The sequence below is a fragment of the Oncorhynchus nerka genome, unplaced genomic scaffold (genome assembly GCF_034236695.1).
Source record: "Oncorhynchus nerka isolate Pitt River unplaced genomic scaffold, Oner_Uvic_2.0 unplaced_scaffold_408, whole genome shotgun sequence".
Lineage (NCBI taxonomy): Eukaryota > Metazoa > Chordata > Actinopteri > Salmoniformes > Salmonidae > Oncorhynchus > Oncorhynchus nerka.
In genome coordinates, this window is record NW_027040491.1 from 207249 (window position 1) to 220992 (window position 13744).

Below are 13744 nucleotides of genomic sequence, written 5' to 3' on the forward strand. Positions count from 1 at the left end.
TTCATTTCATTTCACGAACTAAGTGTCTGATCAGTGACGAGCTGATTTTCCTTTCCTTTGCTAAGCGTTTTGCTACGCCCTACTGAACAGAACCCTGGTGTCTGATGTCCGACACTCTCACTACCGTTCTCCTCCTATCACCTGTCTCCGATCCGTCTCACCTGACCAGGTCTCTGATCTGTCTGACCAAATGTTCTCCAACTATCACCTGTCCCCGATCCGTCTCACCTGTCCAGGTCTCTGATCTGTCTGACCAAATGTTCTCCTCCTACCACCTGTCCCCGATCCCTCTCACCTGTCCAGGTCTCTGATCTGTCTGACCAAATGTTCTCCACCTATCACCTGTCCCCGATCCGTCTCACCTGACCAGGTCTCTGATCTGTCTGACCAAATGTTCTCCAACTATCACCTGTCCCCGATCCGTCTCACCTGACCAGGTCTCTGATCCGTCTCACCTGACCAGGTCTCCGATCCGTCTCACCTGACCAGGTCTCTGATCTGTCTGACCAAATGTTCTCCTCCTATCACCTGTCCCCGATCCGTCTCACCTGACCAGGTCTCTGATCTGTCTGACCAAATGTTCTCCAACTATCACCTGTCCCCGATCCGTCTCACCTGACCAGGTCTCTGATCCGTCTCACCTGACCAGGTCTCCGATCCGTCTCACCTGACCAGGTCTCTGATCTGTCTGACCAAATGTTCTCCTCCTATCACCTGTCCCCGATCCGTCTCACCTGACCAGGTCTCTGATCTGTCTGACCAAATGTTCTCCAACTATCACCTGTCCCCGATCCGTCTCACCTGACCAGGTGAGTGTGGGCGTGGCCCCACGTAGGCCCCGCCCAGTGCCGACGCGTTAGAGGCGGCGCTAAGACGTCTAGCTCTCTCCATCTCCAGCGCGATCTCGGCGTCCATCTCTGCGTCCTCCTTGGCTTCCTTGTTGCTCTCCTCCAGGTGTTTCATCAGCACCGCCACCACCACGTTGACCAGCACGAACTGGGCCATGAGGACGAAGGTCACGAAGTAAACCGGAGACATCAGAGGAAGGTAGGTCAGACAGGAGCGCTCCTCTGGACGACACTCACGCAGCGTGTCCTGGATGTGGGGAGGGAGAGAGGGAGGGAGGGAGAGAGAGAGAGAGAGAGAGAGAGAGAGAGAGAGAGAGAGAGAGAGAGAGAGAGAGAGAGAGAGAGAGAGAGAGAGAGAGAGAGAGAGGGAGGGAGGGAGGGAGAGAGAGAGAGAGCGAGGGGAGAGAGAGAGAGAGAGGGAGAGGGAGGGAGGGAGAGAGAGAGAGGGAGAAATGGGGCTCTATAAGAGTTTGTGTCAGTAGTAACAGTTGTGTGTGTGTCAGTAGTAACAGGTGTGTCAGTAGTAACAGGTGTGTCAGCAGTAACAGGTGTGTCAGTAGTAGCAGGCGTGTCAGTAGTAACAGTTGTGTCAGTAGTAACAGGTGTGTCAGTAGTAGCAGGTGTGTCAGTAGTACCAGGTGTGTCAGTAGTAACAGGTGTGTCAGTAGTAACATGTGTGTCAGTAGTAGCAGGTGTGTCAGTAGTAGCAGGTGTGTCAGTAGTAGCAGGTGTGTCAGTAGTAACAGGTGTGTGTGTGTGTGTCAGTAGTAACAGGTGTGTCAGTAGTAACAGGTGTATCAGTAGTAACAGGTGTGTCAGTAGTAACAGGTGTGTCAGTAGTAGCAGGTGTGTCAGTAGTAACAGGTGTGTCAGTAGTAACAGGTCAACCTTCATGATGCCGTTCCAGTTGTCCCCAGTAGAGACTCTGAACAGCGTGAGAAACGCCATCCCAAAGTTCTCAAAGGTGGCGTGGCGACTCAGACCCTCACACGGATTACTGTCGTTACACTCTGTAACACACACACACACACACACACACACACACACACACACACACACACACACACACACACACACATACACATACACACACACACACACGTCTTGATTAGAAAAGAATGGGCCAGTCGGTGTATCACTGTAGCCAGGCAGCAGCTGTAGGCATGTGATCTGTGATCTGTCTGCTCTAACTCAGCTGTAGTCATGAACACCGTGATCCGTCTGCTCTAACTCAGCTGTAGTCATGTGATCTGTGATCCGTCTGCTCTAACTCAGCTGTAGTCATGTGATCTGTGATCTGTCTGCTCTAACTCAGATGTAGTAATATTCTCTCTGTCTCTTCTCCTCCAGCCCTACTCTCTAGTACAGATTCATCCTGTACTATTCTCTCTGTCTCTTCTCCTCCAGCCCTACTCTCTAGTACAGATTCATCCTGTACTATTCTCTCTGTCTCTCCTCCTCCAGCCCTACTCTCTAGTACAGATTCATCCTGTACTATTCTCTCTGTCTCTTCTCCTCCAGCCCTACTCTCTAGTACAGATTCATCCTGTACTATTCTCTCTGTCTCTTCTCCTCCAGCCCTACTCTCTAGTACAGATTCATCCTGTACTATTCTCTCTGTCTCTCCTCCTCCAGCCCTACTCTCTAGTACAGATTCATCCTGTACTATTCTCTCTGTCTCTTCTCCTCCAGCCCTACTCTCTAGTACAGATTCATCCTGTACTATTCTCTCTGTCTCTCCTCCTCCAGCCCTACTCTCTAGTACAGATTCATCCTGTAATATTCTCTCTGTCTCTTCTCCTCCAGCCCTACTCTCTAGTACAGATTCATCCTGTACTATTCTCTCTGTCTCTCCTCCTCCAGCCCTACTCTCTAGTACAGATTCATCCTGTAATATTCTCTCTGTCTCTTCTCCTCCAGCCCTACTCTCTAGTACAGATTCATCCTGTAATATTCTCTCTGTCTCTTCTCCTCCAGCCCTACTCTCTAGTACAGATTCATCCTGTACTATTCTCTCTGTCTCTCCTCCTCCAGCCCTACTCTCTAGTACAGATTCATCCTGTACTATTCTCTCTGTCTCTTCTCCTCCAGCCCTACTCTCTAGTACAGATTCATCCTGTACTATTCTCTCTGTCTCTTCTCCTCCAGCCCTACTCTCTAGTACAGATTCATCCTGTACTATTCTCTCTGTCTCTTCTCCTCCAGCCCTACTCTCTAGTACAGATTCATCCTGTACTATTCTCTCTGTCTCTTCTCCTCCAGCCCTACTCTCTAGTACAGATTCATCCTGTACTATTCTCTCTGTCTCTTCTCCTCCAGCCCTACTCTCTAGTACAGATTCATCCTGTACTATTCTCTCTGTCTCTTCTCCTCCAGCCCTACTCTCTAGTACAGATTCATCCTGTACTATTCTCTCTGTCTCTTCTCCTCCAGCCCTACTCTCTAGTACAGATTCATCCTGTACTATTCTCTCTGTCTCTTCTCCTCCAGCACTACTCTCTAGTACAGATTCATCCTGTACTATTCTCTCCTCCTCCAGCCCTACTCTCTAGTACAGATTCATCCTGTACTATTCTCTCTGTCTCTCCTCCTCCAGCCCTACTCTCTAGTACAGATTCATCCGGTACTATTCTCTCCTCCTCCAGCCCTACTCTCTAGTACAGATTCCTCCTGTACTATTCTCTCTGTCTCTCCTCCAGCACTACTCTCTAGTACAGATTCATCCTGTACTATTCTCTCTGTCTCTCCTCCTCCAGCCCTACTCTCTAGTACAGATTCATCCTGTACTATTCTCTCTGTCTCTTCTCTCTAATACAGATTCATCCTGTACTATTCTCTCTGTCTCTACTCTCTAGTACAGATTCATCCTGTACTATTCTCTCTGTCTCTTCTCCTCCAGCCCTACTCTCTAGTACAGATTCATCCTGTACTATTCTCTCTGTCTCTCCTCCTCCAGCCCTACTCTCTAGTACATATTCATCCTGTACTATTCTCTCTGTCTCTCCTCCTCCAGCCCTACTCTCTAGTACAGATTCATCCTGTACTATTCTCTCTGTCTCTTCTCCTCCAGCCCTACTCTCTAGTACAGATTCATCCTGTACTATTCTCTCTGTCTCTTCTCCTCCAGCCCTACTCTCTAGTACAGATTCATCCTGTACTATTCTCTCTGTCTCTTCTCCTCCAGCCCTACTCTCTAGTACAGATTCATCCTGTACTATTCTCTCCTCCTCCAGCCCTACTCTCTAGTACAGATTCATCCTGTACTATTCTCTCTGTCTCTTCTCCTCCAGCCCTACTCTCTAGTACAGATTCATCCTGTACTATTCTCTCTGTCTCTTCTCCTCCAGCCCTACTCTCTAGTACAGATTCATCCTGTACTATTCTCTCTGTCTCTTCTCCTCCAGCCCTACTCTCTAGTACAGATTCATCCTGTACTATTCTCTCTGTCTCTTCTCCTCCAGCCCTACTCTCTAGTACAGATTCATCCTGTACTATTCTCTCTGTCTCTTCTCCTCCAGCCCTACTCTCTAGTACAGATTCATCCTGTACTATTCTCTCTGTCTCTTCTCCTCCAGCCCTACTCTCTAGTACAGATTCATCCTGTACTATTCTCTCTGTCTCTCCTCCTCCAGCCCTACTCTCTAGTACAGATTCATCCTGTACTATTCTCTCTGTCTCTTCTCCTCCAGCCCTACTCTCTAGTACAGATTCATCCTGTACTATTCTCTCTGTCTCTTCTCCTCCAGCCCTACTCTCTAGTACAGATTCATCCTGTACTATTCTCTCTGTCTCTCCTCCTCCAGCCCTACTCTCTAGTACAGATTCATCCTGTACTATTCTCTCTGTCTCTTCTCCTCCAGCCCTACTCTCTAGTACAGATTCATCCTGTACTATTCTCTCTGTCTCTTCTCCTCCAGCCCTACTCTCTAGTACAGATTCATCCTGTACTATTCTCTCTGTCTCTTCTCCTCCAGCCCTACTCTCTAGTACAGATTCATCCTGTACTATTCTCTCTGTCTCTTCTCCTCCAGCCCTACTCTCTAGTACAGATTCATCCTGTACTATTCTCTCTGTCTCTTCTCCTCCAGCCCTACTCTCTAGTACAGATTCATCCTGTACTATTCTCTCTGTCTCTTCTCCTCCAGCCCTACTCTCTAGTACAGATTCATCCTGTACTATTCTCTCTGTCTCTTCTCCTCCAGCCCTACTCTCTAGTACAGATTCATCCTGTACTATTCTCTCTGTCTCTTCTCCTCCAGCCCTACTCTCTAGTACAGATTCATCCTGTACTATTCTCTCCTCCTCCAGCCCTACTCTCTAGTACAGATTCATCCTGTACTATTCTCTCTGTCTCTTCTCCTCCAGCACTACTCTCTAGTACAGATTCATCCTGTACTATTCTCTCTGTCTCTTCTCCTCCAGCCCTACTCTCTAGTACAGATTCATCCTGTACTATTCTCTCTGTCTCTTCTCCTCCAGCCCTACTCTCTAGTACAGATTCATCCTGTACTATTCTCTCTGTCTCTTCTCCTCCAGCCCTACTCTCTAGTACAGATTCATCCTGTACTATTCTCTCCTCCTCCAGCCCTACTCTCTAGTACAGATTCATCCTGTACTATTCTCTCTGTCTCTTCTCCTCCAGCCCTACTCTCTAGTACAGATTCATCCTGTACTATTCTCTCTGTCTCTTCTCCTCCAGCCCTACTCTCTAGTACAGATTCATCCTGTACTATTCTCTCTGTCTCTTCTCCTCCAGCCCTACTCTCTAGTACAGATTCATCCTGTACTATTCTCTCCTCCTCCAGCACTACTCTCTAGTACAGATTCATCCTGTACTATTCTCTCCTCCTCCAGCCCTACTCTCTAGTACAGATTCATCCTGTACTATTCTCTCTGTCTCTTCTCCTCCAGCCCTACTCTCTAGTACAGATTCATCCGGTACTATTCTCTCCTCCTCCAGCCCTACTCTCTAGTACAGATTCCTCCTGTACTATTCTCTCTGTCTCTCCTCCAGCACTACTCTCTAGTACAGATTCATCCTGTACTATTCTCTCTGTCTCTCCTCCTCCAGCCCTACTCTCTAGTACAGATTCATCCTGTACTATTCTCTCTGTCTCTTCTCTCTAATACAGATTCATCCTGTACTATTCTCTCTGTCTCTACTCTCTAGTACAGATTCATCCTGTACTATTCTCTCTGTCTCTTCTCCTCCAGCCCTACTCTCTAGTACAGATTCATCCTGTACTATTCTCTCTGTCTCTCCTCCTCCAGCCCTACTCTCTAGTACATATTCATCCTGTACTATTCTCTCTGTCTCTCCTCCTCCAGCCCTACTCTCTAGTACAGATTCATCCTGTACTATTCTCTCTGTCTCTTCTCCTCCAGCCCTACTCTCTAGTACAGATTCATCCTGTACTATTCTCTCTGTCTCTTCTCCTCCAGCCCTACTCTCTAGTACAGATTCATCCTGTACTATTCTCTCTGTCTCTTCTCCTCCAGCCCTACTCTCTAGTACAGATTCATCCTGTACTATTCTCTCTGTCTCTCTCCTCCAGCCCTACTCTCTAGTACAGATTCATCCTGTACTATTCTCTCTGTCTCTTCTCCTCCAGCCCTACTCTCTAGTACAGATTCATCCTGTACTATTCTCTCTGTCTCTTCTCCTCCAGCCCTACTCTCTAGTACAGATTCATCCTGTACTATTCTCTCTGTCTCTTCTCCTCCAGCCCTACTCTCTAGTACAGATTCATCCTGTACTATTCTCTCTGTCTCTTCTCCTCCAGCCCTACTCTCTAGTACAGATTCATCCTGTACTATTCTCTCTGTCTCTTCTCCTCCAGCCCTACTCTCTAGTACAGATTCATCCTGTACTATTCTCTCTGTCTCTTCTCCTCCAGCCCTACTCTCTAGTACAGATTCATCCTGTACTATTCTCTCTGTCTCTCCTCCTCCAGCCCTACTCTCTAGTACAGATTCATCCTGTACTATTCTCTCTGTCTCTTCTCCTCCAGCCCTACTCTCTAGTACAGATTCATCCTGTACTATTCTCTCTGTCTCTTCTCCTCCAGCCCTACTCTCTAGTACAGATTCATCCTGTACTATTCTCTCTGTCTCTTCTCCTCCAGCCCTACTCTCTAGTACAGATTCATCCTGTACTATTCTCTCTGTCTCTTCTCCTCCAGCCCTACTCTCTAGTACAGATTCATCCTGTACTATTCTCTCTGTCTCTTCTCCTCCAGCCCTACTCTCTAGTACAGATTCATCCTGTACTATTCTCTCTGTCTCTTCTCCTCCAGCCCTACTCTCTAGTACAGATTCATCCTGTACTATTCTCTCTGTCTCTTCTCCTCCAGCCCTACTCTCTAGTACAGATTCATCCTGTACTATTCTCTCTGTCTCTTCTCCTCCAGCCCTACTCTCTAGTACAGATTCATCCTGTACTATTCTCTCTGTCTCTTCTCCTCCAGCCCTACTCTCTAGTACAGATTCATCCTGTACTATTCTCTCTGTCTCTTCTCCTCCAGCCCTACTCTCTAGTACAGATTCATCCTGTACTATTCTCTCTGTCTCTTCTCCTCCAGCCCTACTCTCTAGTACAGATTCATCCTGTACTATTCTCTCTCCTCTTCTCCTCCAGCCCTACTCTCTAGTACAGATTCATCCTGTACTATTCTCTCTGTCTCTTCTCCTCCAGCCCTACTCTCTAGTACAGATTCATCCTGTACTATTCTCTCTGTCTCTTCTCCTCCAGCCCTACTCTCTAGTACAGATTCATCCTGTACTATTCTCTCTGTCTCTTCTCCTCCAGCCCTACTCTCTAGTACAGATTCATCCTGTACTATTCTCTCTGTCTCTTCTCCTCCAGCCCTACTCTCTAGTACAGATTCATCCTGTACTATTCTCTCCTCTCTCTCTAGTACAGATTCATCCTGTACTAGCTCTCTACTCTTCTCCTCAGCCCTACTCTCTAGTACAGATTCATCCTGTACTATTCTCTCTGTCTCTTCTCCTCCAGCCCTACTCTCTAGTACAGATTCATCCTGTACTATTCTCTCTGTCTCTTCTCCTCCAGCCCTACTCTCTAGTACAGATTCATCCTGTACTATTCTCTCTGTCTCTTCTCCTCCAGCCCTACTCTCTAGTACAGATTCATCCTGTACTATTCTCTCTGTCTCTTCTCCTCCAGCCCTACTCTCTAGTACAGATTCCTCCTGTACTATTCTCTTCTCCTCCAGCCCTACTCTCTAGTACAGATTCATCCTGTACTATTCTCTCTGTCTCTTCTCCTCCAGCCCTACTCTCTAGTACAGATTCATCCTGTACTATTCTCTCTGTCTCTTCTCCTCCAGCCCTACTCTCTAGTACAGATTCATCCTGTACTATTCTCTCTGTCTCTTCTCCTCCAGCCCTACTCTCTAGTACAGATTCATCCTGTACTATTCTCTCTGTCTCTTCTCCTCCAGCCCTACTCTCTAGTACAGATTCATCCTGTACTATTCTCTCTGTCTCTTCTCCTCCAGCCCTACTCTCTAGTACAGATTCATCCTGTACTATTCTCTCTGTCTCTTCTCCTCCAGCCCTACTCTCTAGTACAGATTCATCCTGTACTATTCTCTCTGTCTCTTCTCCTCCAGCCCTACTCTCTAGTACAGATTCATCCTGTACTATTCTCTCTGTCTCTTCTCCTCCAGCCCTACTCTCTAGTACAGATTCATCCTGTACTATTCTCTCTGTCTCTTCTCCTCCAGCCCTACTCTCTAGTACAGATTCATCCTGTACTATTCTCTCTGTCTCTTCTCCTCCAGCCCTACTCTCTAGTACAGATTCATCCTGTACTATTCTCTCTGTCTCTTCTCCTCCAGCCCTACTCTCTAGTACAGATTCATCCTGTACTATTCTCTCTGTCTCTTCTCCTCCAGCCCTACTCTCTAGTACAGATTCATCCTGTACTATTCTCTCTGTCTCTTCTCCTCCAGCCCTACTCTCTAGTACAGATTCATCCTGTACTATTCTCTCTGTCTCTTCTCCTCCAGCCCTACTCTCTAGTACAGATTCATCCTGTACTATTCTCTCTGTCTCTTCTCCTCCAGCCCTACAGATTCATCTAGTACAGATTCATCCTGTACTATTCTCTCTGTCTCTTCTCCTCCAGCCCTACTCTCTAGTACAGATTCATCCTGTACTATTCTCTCTGTCTCTTCTCCTCCAGCCCTACTCTCTAGTACAGATTCATCCTGTACTATTCTCTCTGTCTCTTCTCCTCCAGCCCTACTCTCTAGTACAGATTCATCCTGTACTATTCTCTCTGTCTCTTCTCCTCCAGCCCTACTCTCTAGTACAGATTCATCCTGTACTATTCTCTCTGTCTCTTCTCCTCCAGCCCTACTCTCTAGTACAGATTCATCCTGTACTATTCTCTCTGTCTCTTCTCCTCCAGCCCTACTCTCTAGTACAGATTCATCCTGTACTATTCTCTCTGTCTCTTCTCCTCTACTCTCTAGTACAGATTCTCCTGTACATTCTCTCTGCCTTCTCCTCCAGCCCTACTCTCTAGTACAGATTCATCCTGTACTATTCTCTCTGTCTCTTCTCCTCCAGCCCTACTCTCTAGTACAGATTCATCCTGTACTATTCTCTCTGTCTCTTCTCCTCCAGCCCTACTCTCTAGTACAGATTCATCCTGTACTATTCTCTCTGTCTCTTCTCCTCCAGCCCTACTCTCTAGTACAGATTCATCCTGTACTATTCTCTCTGTCTCTTCTCCTCCAGCCCTACTCTCTAGTACAGATTCATCCTGTACTATTCTCTCTGTCTCTTCTCCTCCAGCCCTACTCTCTAGTACAGATTCATCCTGTACTATTCTCTCTGTCTCTTCTCCTCCAGCCCTACTCTCTAGTACAGATTCATCCTGTACTATTCTCTCTGTCTCTTTCTCCTCCAGCCCTACTCTCTAGTACAGATTCATCCTGTACTATTCTCTCTGTCTCTTCTCCTCCAGCCCTACTCTCTAGTACAGATTCATCCTGTACTATTCTCTCTGTCTCTTCTCCTCCAGCCCTACTCTCTAGTACAGATTCATCCTGTCTCTTCTCTCTTCTCCTCCAGCCCTACTCTCTAGTACAGATTCATCCTGTACTATTCTCTCTGTCTCTTCTCCTCCAGCCCTACTCTCTAGTACAGATTCATCCTGTACTATTCTCTCTGTCTCTTCTCCTCCAGCCCTACTCTCTAGTACAGATTCATCCTGTACTATTCTCTCTGTCTCTTCTCCTCCAGCCCTACTCTCTAGTACAGATTCATCCTGTACTATTCTCTCTGTCTCTTCTCCTCCAGCCCTACTCTCTAGTACAGATTCATCCTGTACTATTCTCTCTCTCTCTTCTCCTCCAGCCCTACTCTCTAGTACAGATTCATCCTGTACTATTCTCTCTGTCTCTTCTCCTCCAGCCCTACTCTCTAGTACAGATTCATCCTGTACTATTCTCTCTGTCTCTTCTCCTCCAGCCCTACTCTCTAGTACAGATTCATCCTGTACTATTCTCTCTGTCTCTTCTCCTCCAGCCCTACTCTCTAGTACAGATTCATCCTGTACTATTCTCTCTGTCTCTTCTCCTCCAGCCCTACTCTCTAGTACAGATTCATCCTGTACTATTCTCTCTGTCTCTTCTCCTCCAGCCCTACTCTCTAGTACAGATTCATCCTGTACTATTCTCTCTGTCTCTTCTCCTCCAGCCCTACTCTCTAGTACAGATTCATCCTGTACTATTCTCTCTGTCTCTTCTCCTCCAGCCCTACTCTCTAGTACAGATTCATCCGGTACTATTCTCTCTGTCTCTTCTCCTCCAGCCCTACTCTCTAGTACAGATTCCTCCTGTACTATTCTCTTCTCCTCCAGCCCTACTCTCTAGTACAGATTCATCCTGTACTATTCTCTCTGTCTCTTCTCCTCCAGCCCTACTCTCTAGTACAGATTCATCCTGTACTATTCTCTCTGTCTCTTCTCCTCCAGCCCTACTCTCTAGTACAGATTCATCCTGTACTATTCTCTCTGTCTCTTCTCCTCCAGCCCTACTCTCTAGTACAGATTCATCCTGTACTATTCTCTCTGTCTCTTCTCCTCCAGCCCTACTCTCTAGTACAGATTCATCCTGTACTATTCTCTCTGTCTCTTCTCCTCCAGCCCTACTCTCTAGTACAGATTCATCCTGTACTATTCTCTCTGTCTCTTCTCCTCCAGCCCTACTCTCTAGTACAGATTCATCCTGTACTATTCTCTCTGTCTCTTCTCCTCCAGCCCTACTCTCTAGTACAGATTCATCCTGTACTATTCTCTCTGTCTCTTCTCCTCCAGCCCTACTCTCTAGTACAGATTCATCCTGTACTATTCTCTCTGTCTCTTCTCCTCCAGCCCTACTCTCTAGTACAGATTCATCCTGTACTATTCTCTCTGTCTCTTCTCCTCCAGCCCTACTCTCTAGTACAGATTCATCCTGTACTATTCTCTCTGTCTCTTCTCCTCCAGCCCTACTATTTCTCTCTGTGTCTCTTCTCCTCCAGCACTACTCTCTAGTACAGATTCATCCTGTACTATTCTCTCTGTCTCTTCTCCTCCAGCCCTACTCTCTAGTACAGATTCATCCTGTACTATTCTCTCTGTCTCTTCTCCTCCAGCCCTACTCTCTAGTACAGATTCATCCTGTACTATTCTCTCTGTCTCTTCTCCTCCAGCCCTACTCTCTAGTACAGATTCATCCTGTACTATTCTCTCTGTCTCTTCTCCTCCAGCCCTACTCTCTAGTACAGATTCATCCTGTACTATTCTCTCTGTCTCTTCTCCTCCAGCCCTACTCTCTAGTACAGATTCATCCTGTACTATTCTCTCTGTCTCTTCTCCTCCAGCCCTACTCTCTAGTACAGATTCATCCTGTACTATTCTCTCTGTCTCTTCTCCTCCAGCCCTACTCTCTAGTACAGATTCATCCTGTACTATTCTCTCTGTCTCTTCTCCTCCAGCCCTACAGATTCATCCTGTACTATTCTCTCTGTCTCTTCTCCTCCAGCCCTACTCTCTAGTACAGATTCATCCTGTACTATTCTCTCTGTCTCTTCTCCTCCAGCCCTACTCTCTAGTACAGATTCATCCTGTACTATTCTCTCTGTCTCTTCTCCTCCAGCACTACTCTCTAGTACAGATTCATCCTGTACTATTCTCTCTGTCTCTTCTCCTCCAGCCCTACTCTCTAGTACAGATTCATCCTGTACTATTCTCTCTGTCTCTTCTCCTCCAGCACTACTCTCTAGTACAGATTCATCCTGTACTATTCTCTCTGTCTCTTCTCCTCCAGCCCTACTCTCTAGTACAGATTCATCCTGTACTATTCTCTCTGTCTCTTCTCCTCCAGCCCTACTCTCTAGTACAGATTCATCCTGTACTATTCTCTCTGTCTCTTCTCCTCCAGCCCTACTCTCTTCATCCTGTACAGATTCATCCTGTACTATTCTCTCTCTGTCTCTTCTCCTCCAGCCCTACTCTCTAGTACAGATTCATCCTGTACTATTCTCTCTGTCTCTTCTCCTCCAGCCCTACTCTCTAGTACAGATTCATCCTGTACTATTCTCTCTGTCTCTTCTCCTCCAGCCCTACTCTCTAGTACAGATTCATCCTGTACTATTCTCTCTGTCTCTTCTCCTCCAGCCCTACTCTCTAGTACAGATTCATCCTGTACTATTCTCTCTGTCTCTCCAGCCCTACTCTCTAGTACAGATTCATCCTGTACTATTCTCTCTGTCTCTTCTCCTCCAGCACTACTCTCTAGTACAGATTCATCCTGTACTATTCTCTCTGTCTCTCCTCCTCCAGCACTACTCTCTAGTACAGATTCATCCTGTACTATTCTCTCTGTCTCTTCTCCTCCAGCCCTACTCTCTAGTACAGATTCATCCTGTACTATTCTCTCTGTCTCTTCTCCTCCAGCACTACTCTCTAGTACAGATTCATCCTGTACTATTCTCTCTGTCTCTTCTCCTCCAGCCCTACTCTCTAGTACAGATTCATCCTGTACTATTCTCTCTGTCTCTTCTCCTCCAGCCCTACTCTCTAGTACAGATTCATCCTGTACTATTCTCTCTGTCTCTTCTCCTCCAGCCCTACTCTCTAGTACAGATTCATCCTGTACTATTCTCTCTGTCTCTTCTCCTCCAGCACTACTCTCTAGTACAGATTCATCCTGTACTATTCTCTCTGTCTCTCCTCCTCCAGCCCTACTCTCTAGTACAGATTCATCCTGTACTATTCTCTCTGTCTCTTCTCCTCCAGCCCTACTCTCTAGTACAGATTCATCCTGTACTATTCTCTCTGTCTCTTCTCCTCCAGCCCTACTCTCTAGTACAGATTCATCCTGTACTATTCTCTCTGTCTCTTCTCCTCCAGCCCTACTCTCTAGTACAGATTCATCCTGTACTATTCTCTCTGTCTCTCCTCCTCCAGCCCTACTCTCTAGTACAGATTCATCCTGTACTATTCTCTCTGTCTCTTCTCCTCCAGCCCTACTCTCTAGTACAGATTCATCCTGTACTATTCTCTCTGTCTCTTCTCCTCTCTCTGTCTCTACTCTCTAATACAGATTCATCCTGTACTATTCTCTCTGTCTCTTCTCCTCCAGCCCTACTCTCTAGTACAGATTCATCCTGTACTATTCTCTCTGTCTCTTCTCCTCCAGCCCTACTCTCTAGTACAGATTCATCCTGTACTATTCTCTCTGTCTCTTCTCCTCCAGCCCTACTCTCTAGTACAGATTCATCCTGTACTATTCTCTCTGTCTCTTCTCCTCCAGCCCTACTCTCTAGTACAGATTCATCCTGTACTATTCTCTCTGTCTCTTCTCCTCCAGCCCTAC

At 46.7% G+C, this 13744-nt stretch overlaps 1 protein-coding gene across 1 annotated transcript in view; it reads right to left on the minus strand.

Annotated features, from left to right (window-relative positions):
* LOC135571276 (voltage-dependent T-type calcium channel subunit alpha-1H-like) overlaps positions 1-13744 on the minus strand; it is a 156969-nt gene that overhangs the window by 7233 nt on the left and 135992 nt on the right. The window contains 2 exon segments of the mRNA XM_065017060.1: positions 802-1095; positions 1737-1858. Of these exon segments, the coding sequence (XP_064873132.1) occupies positions 802-1095; positions 1737-1858 (416 nt within the window).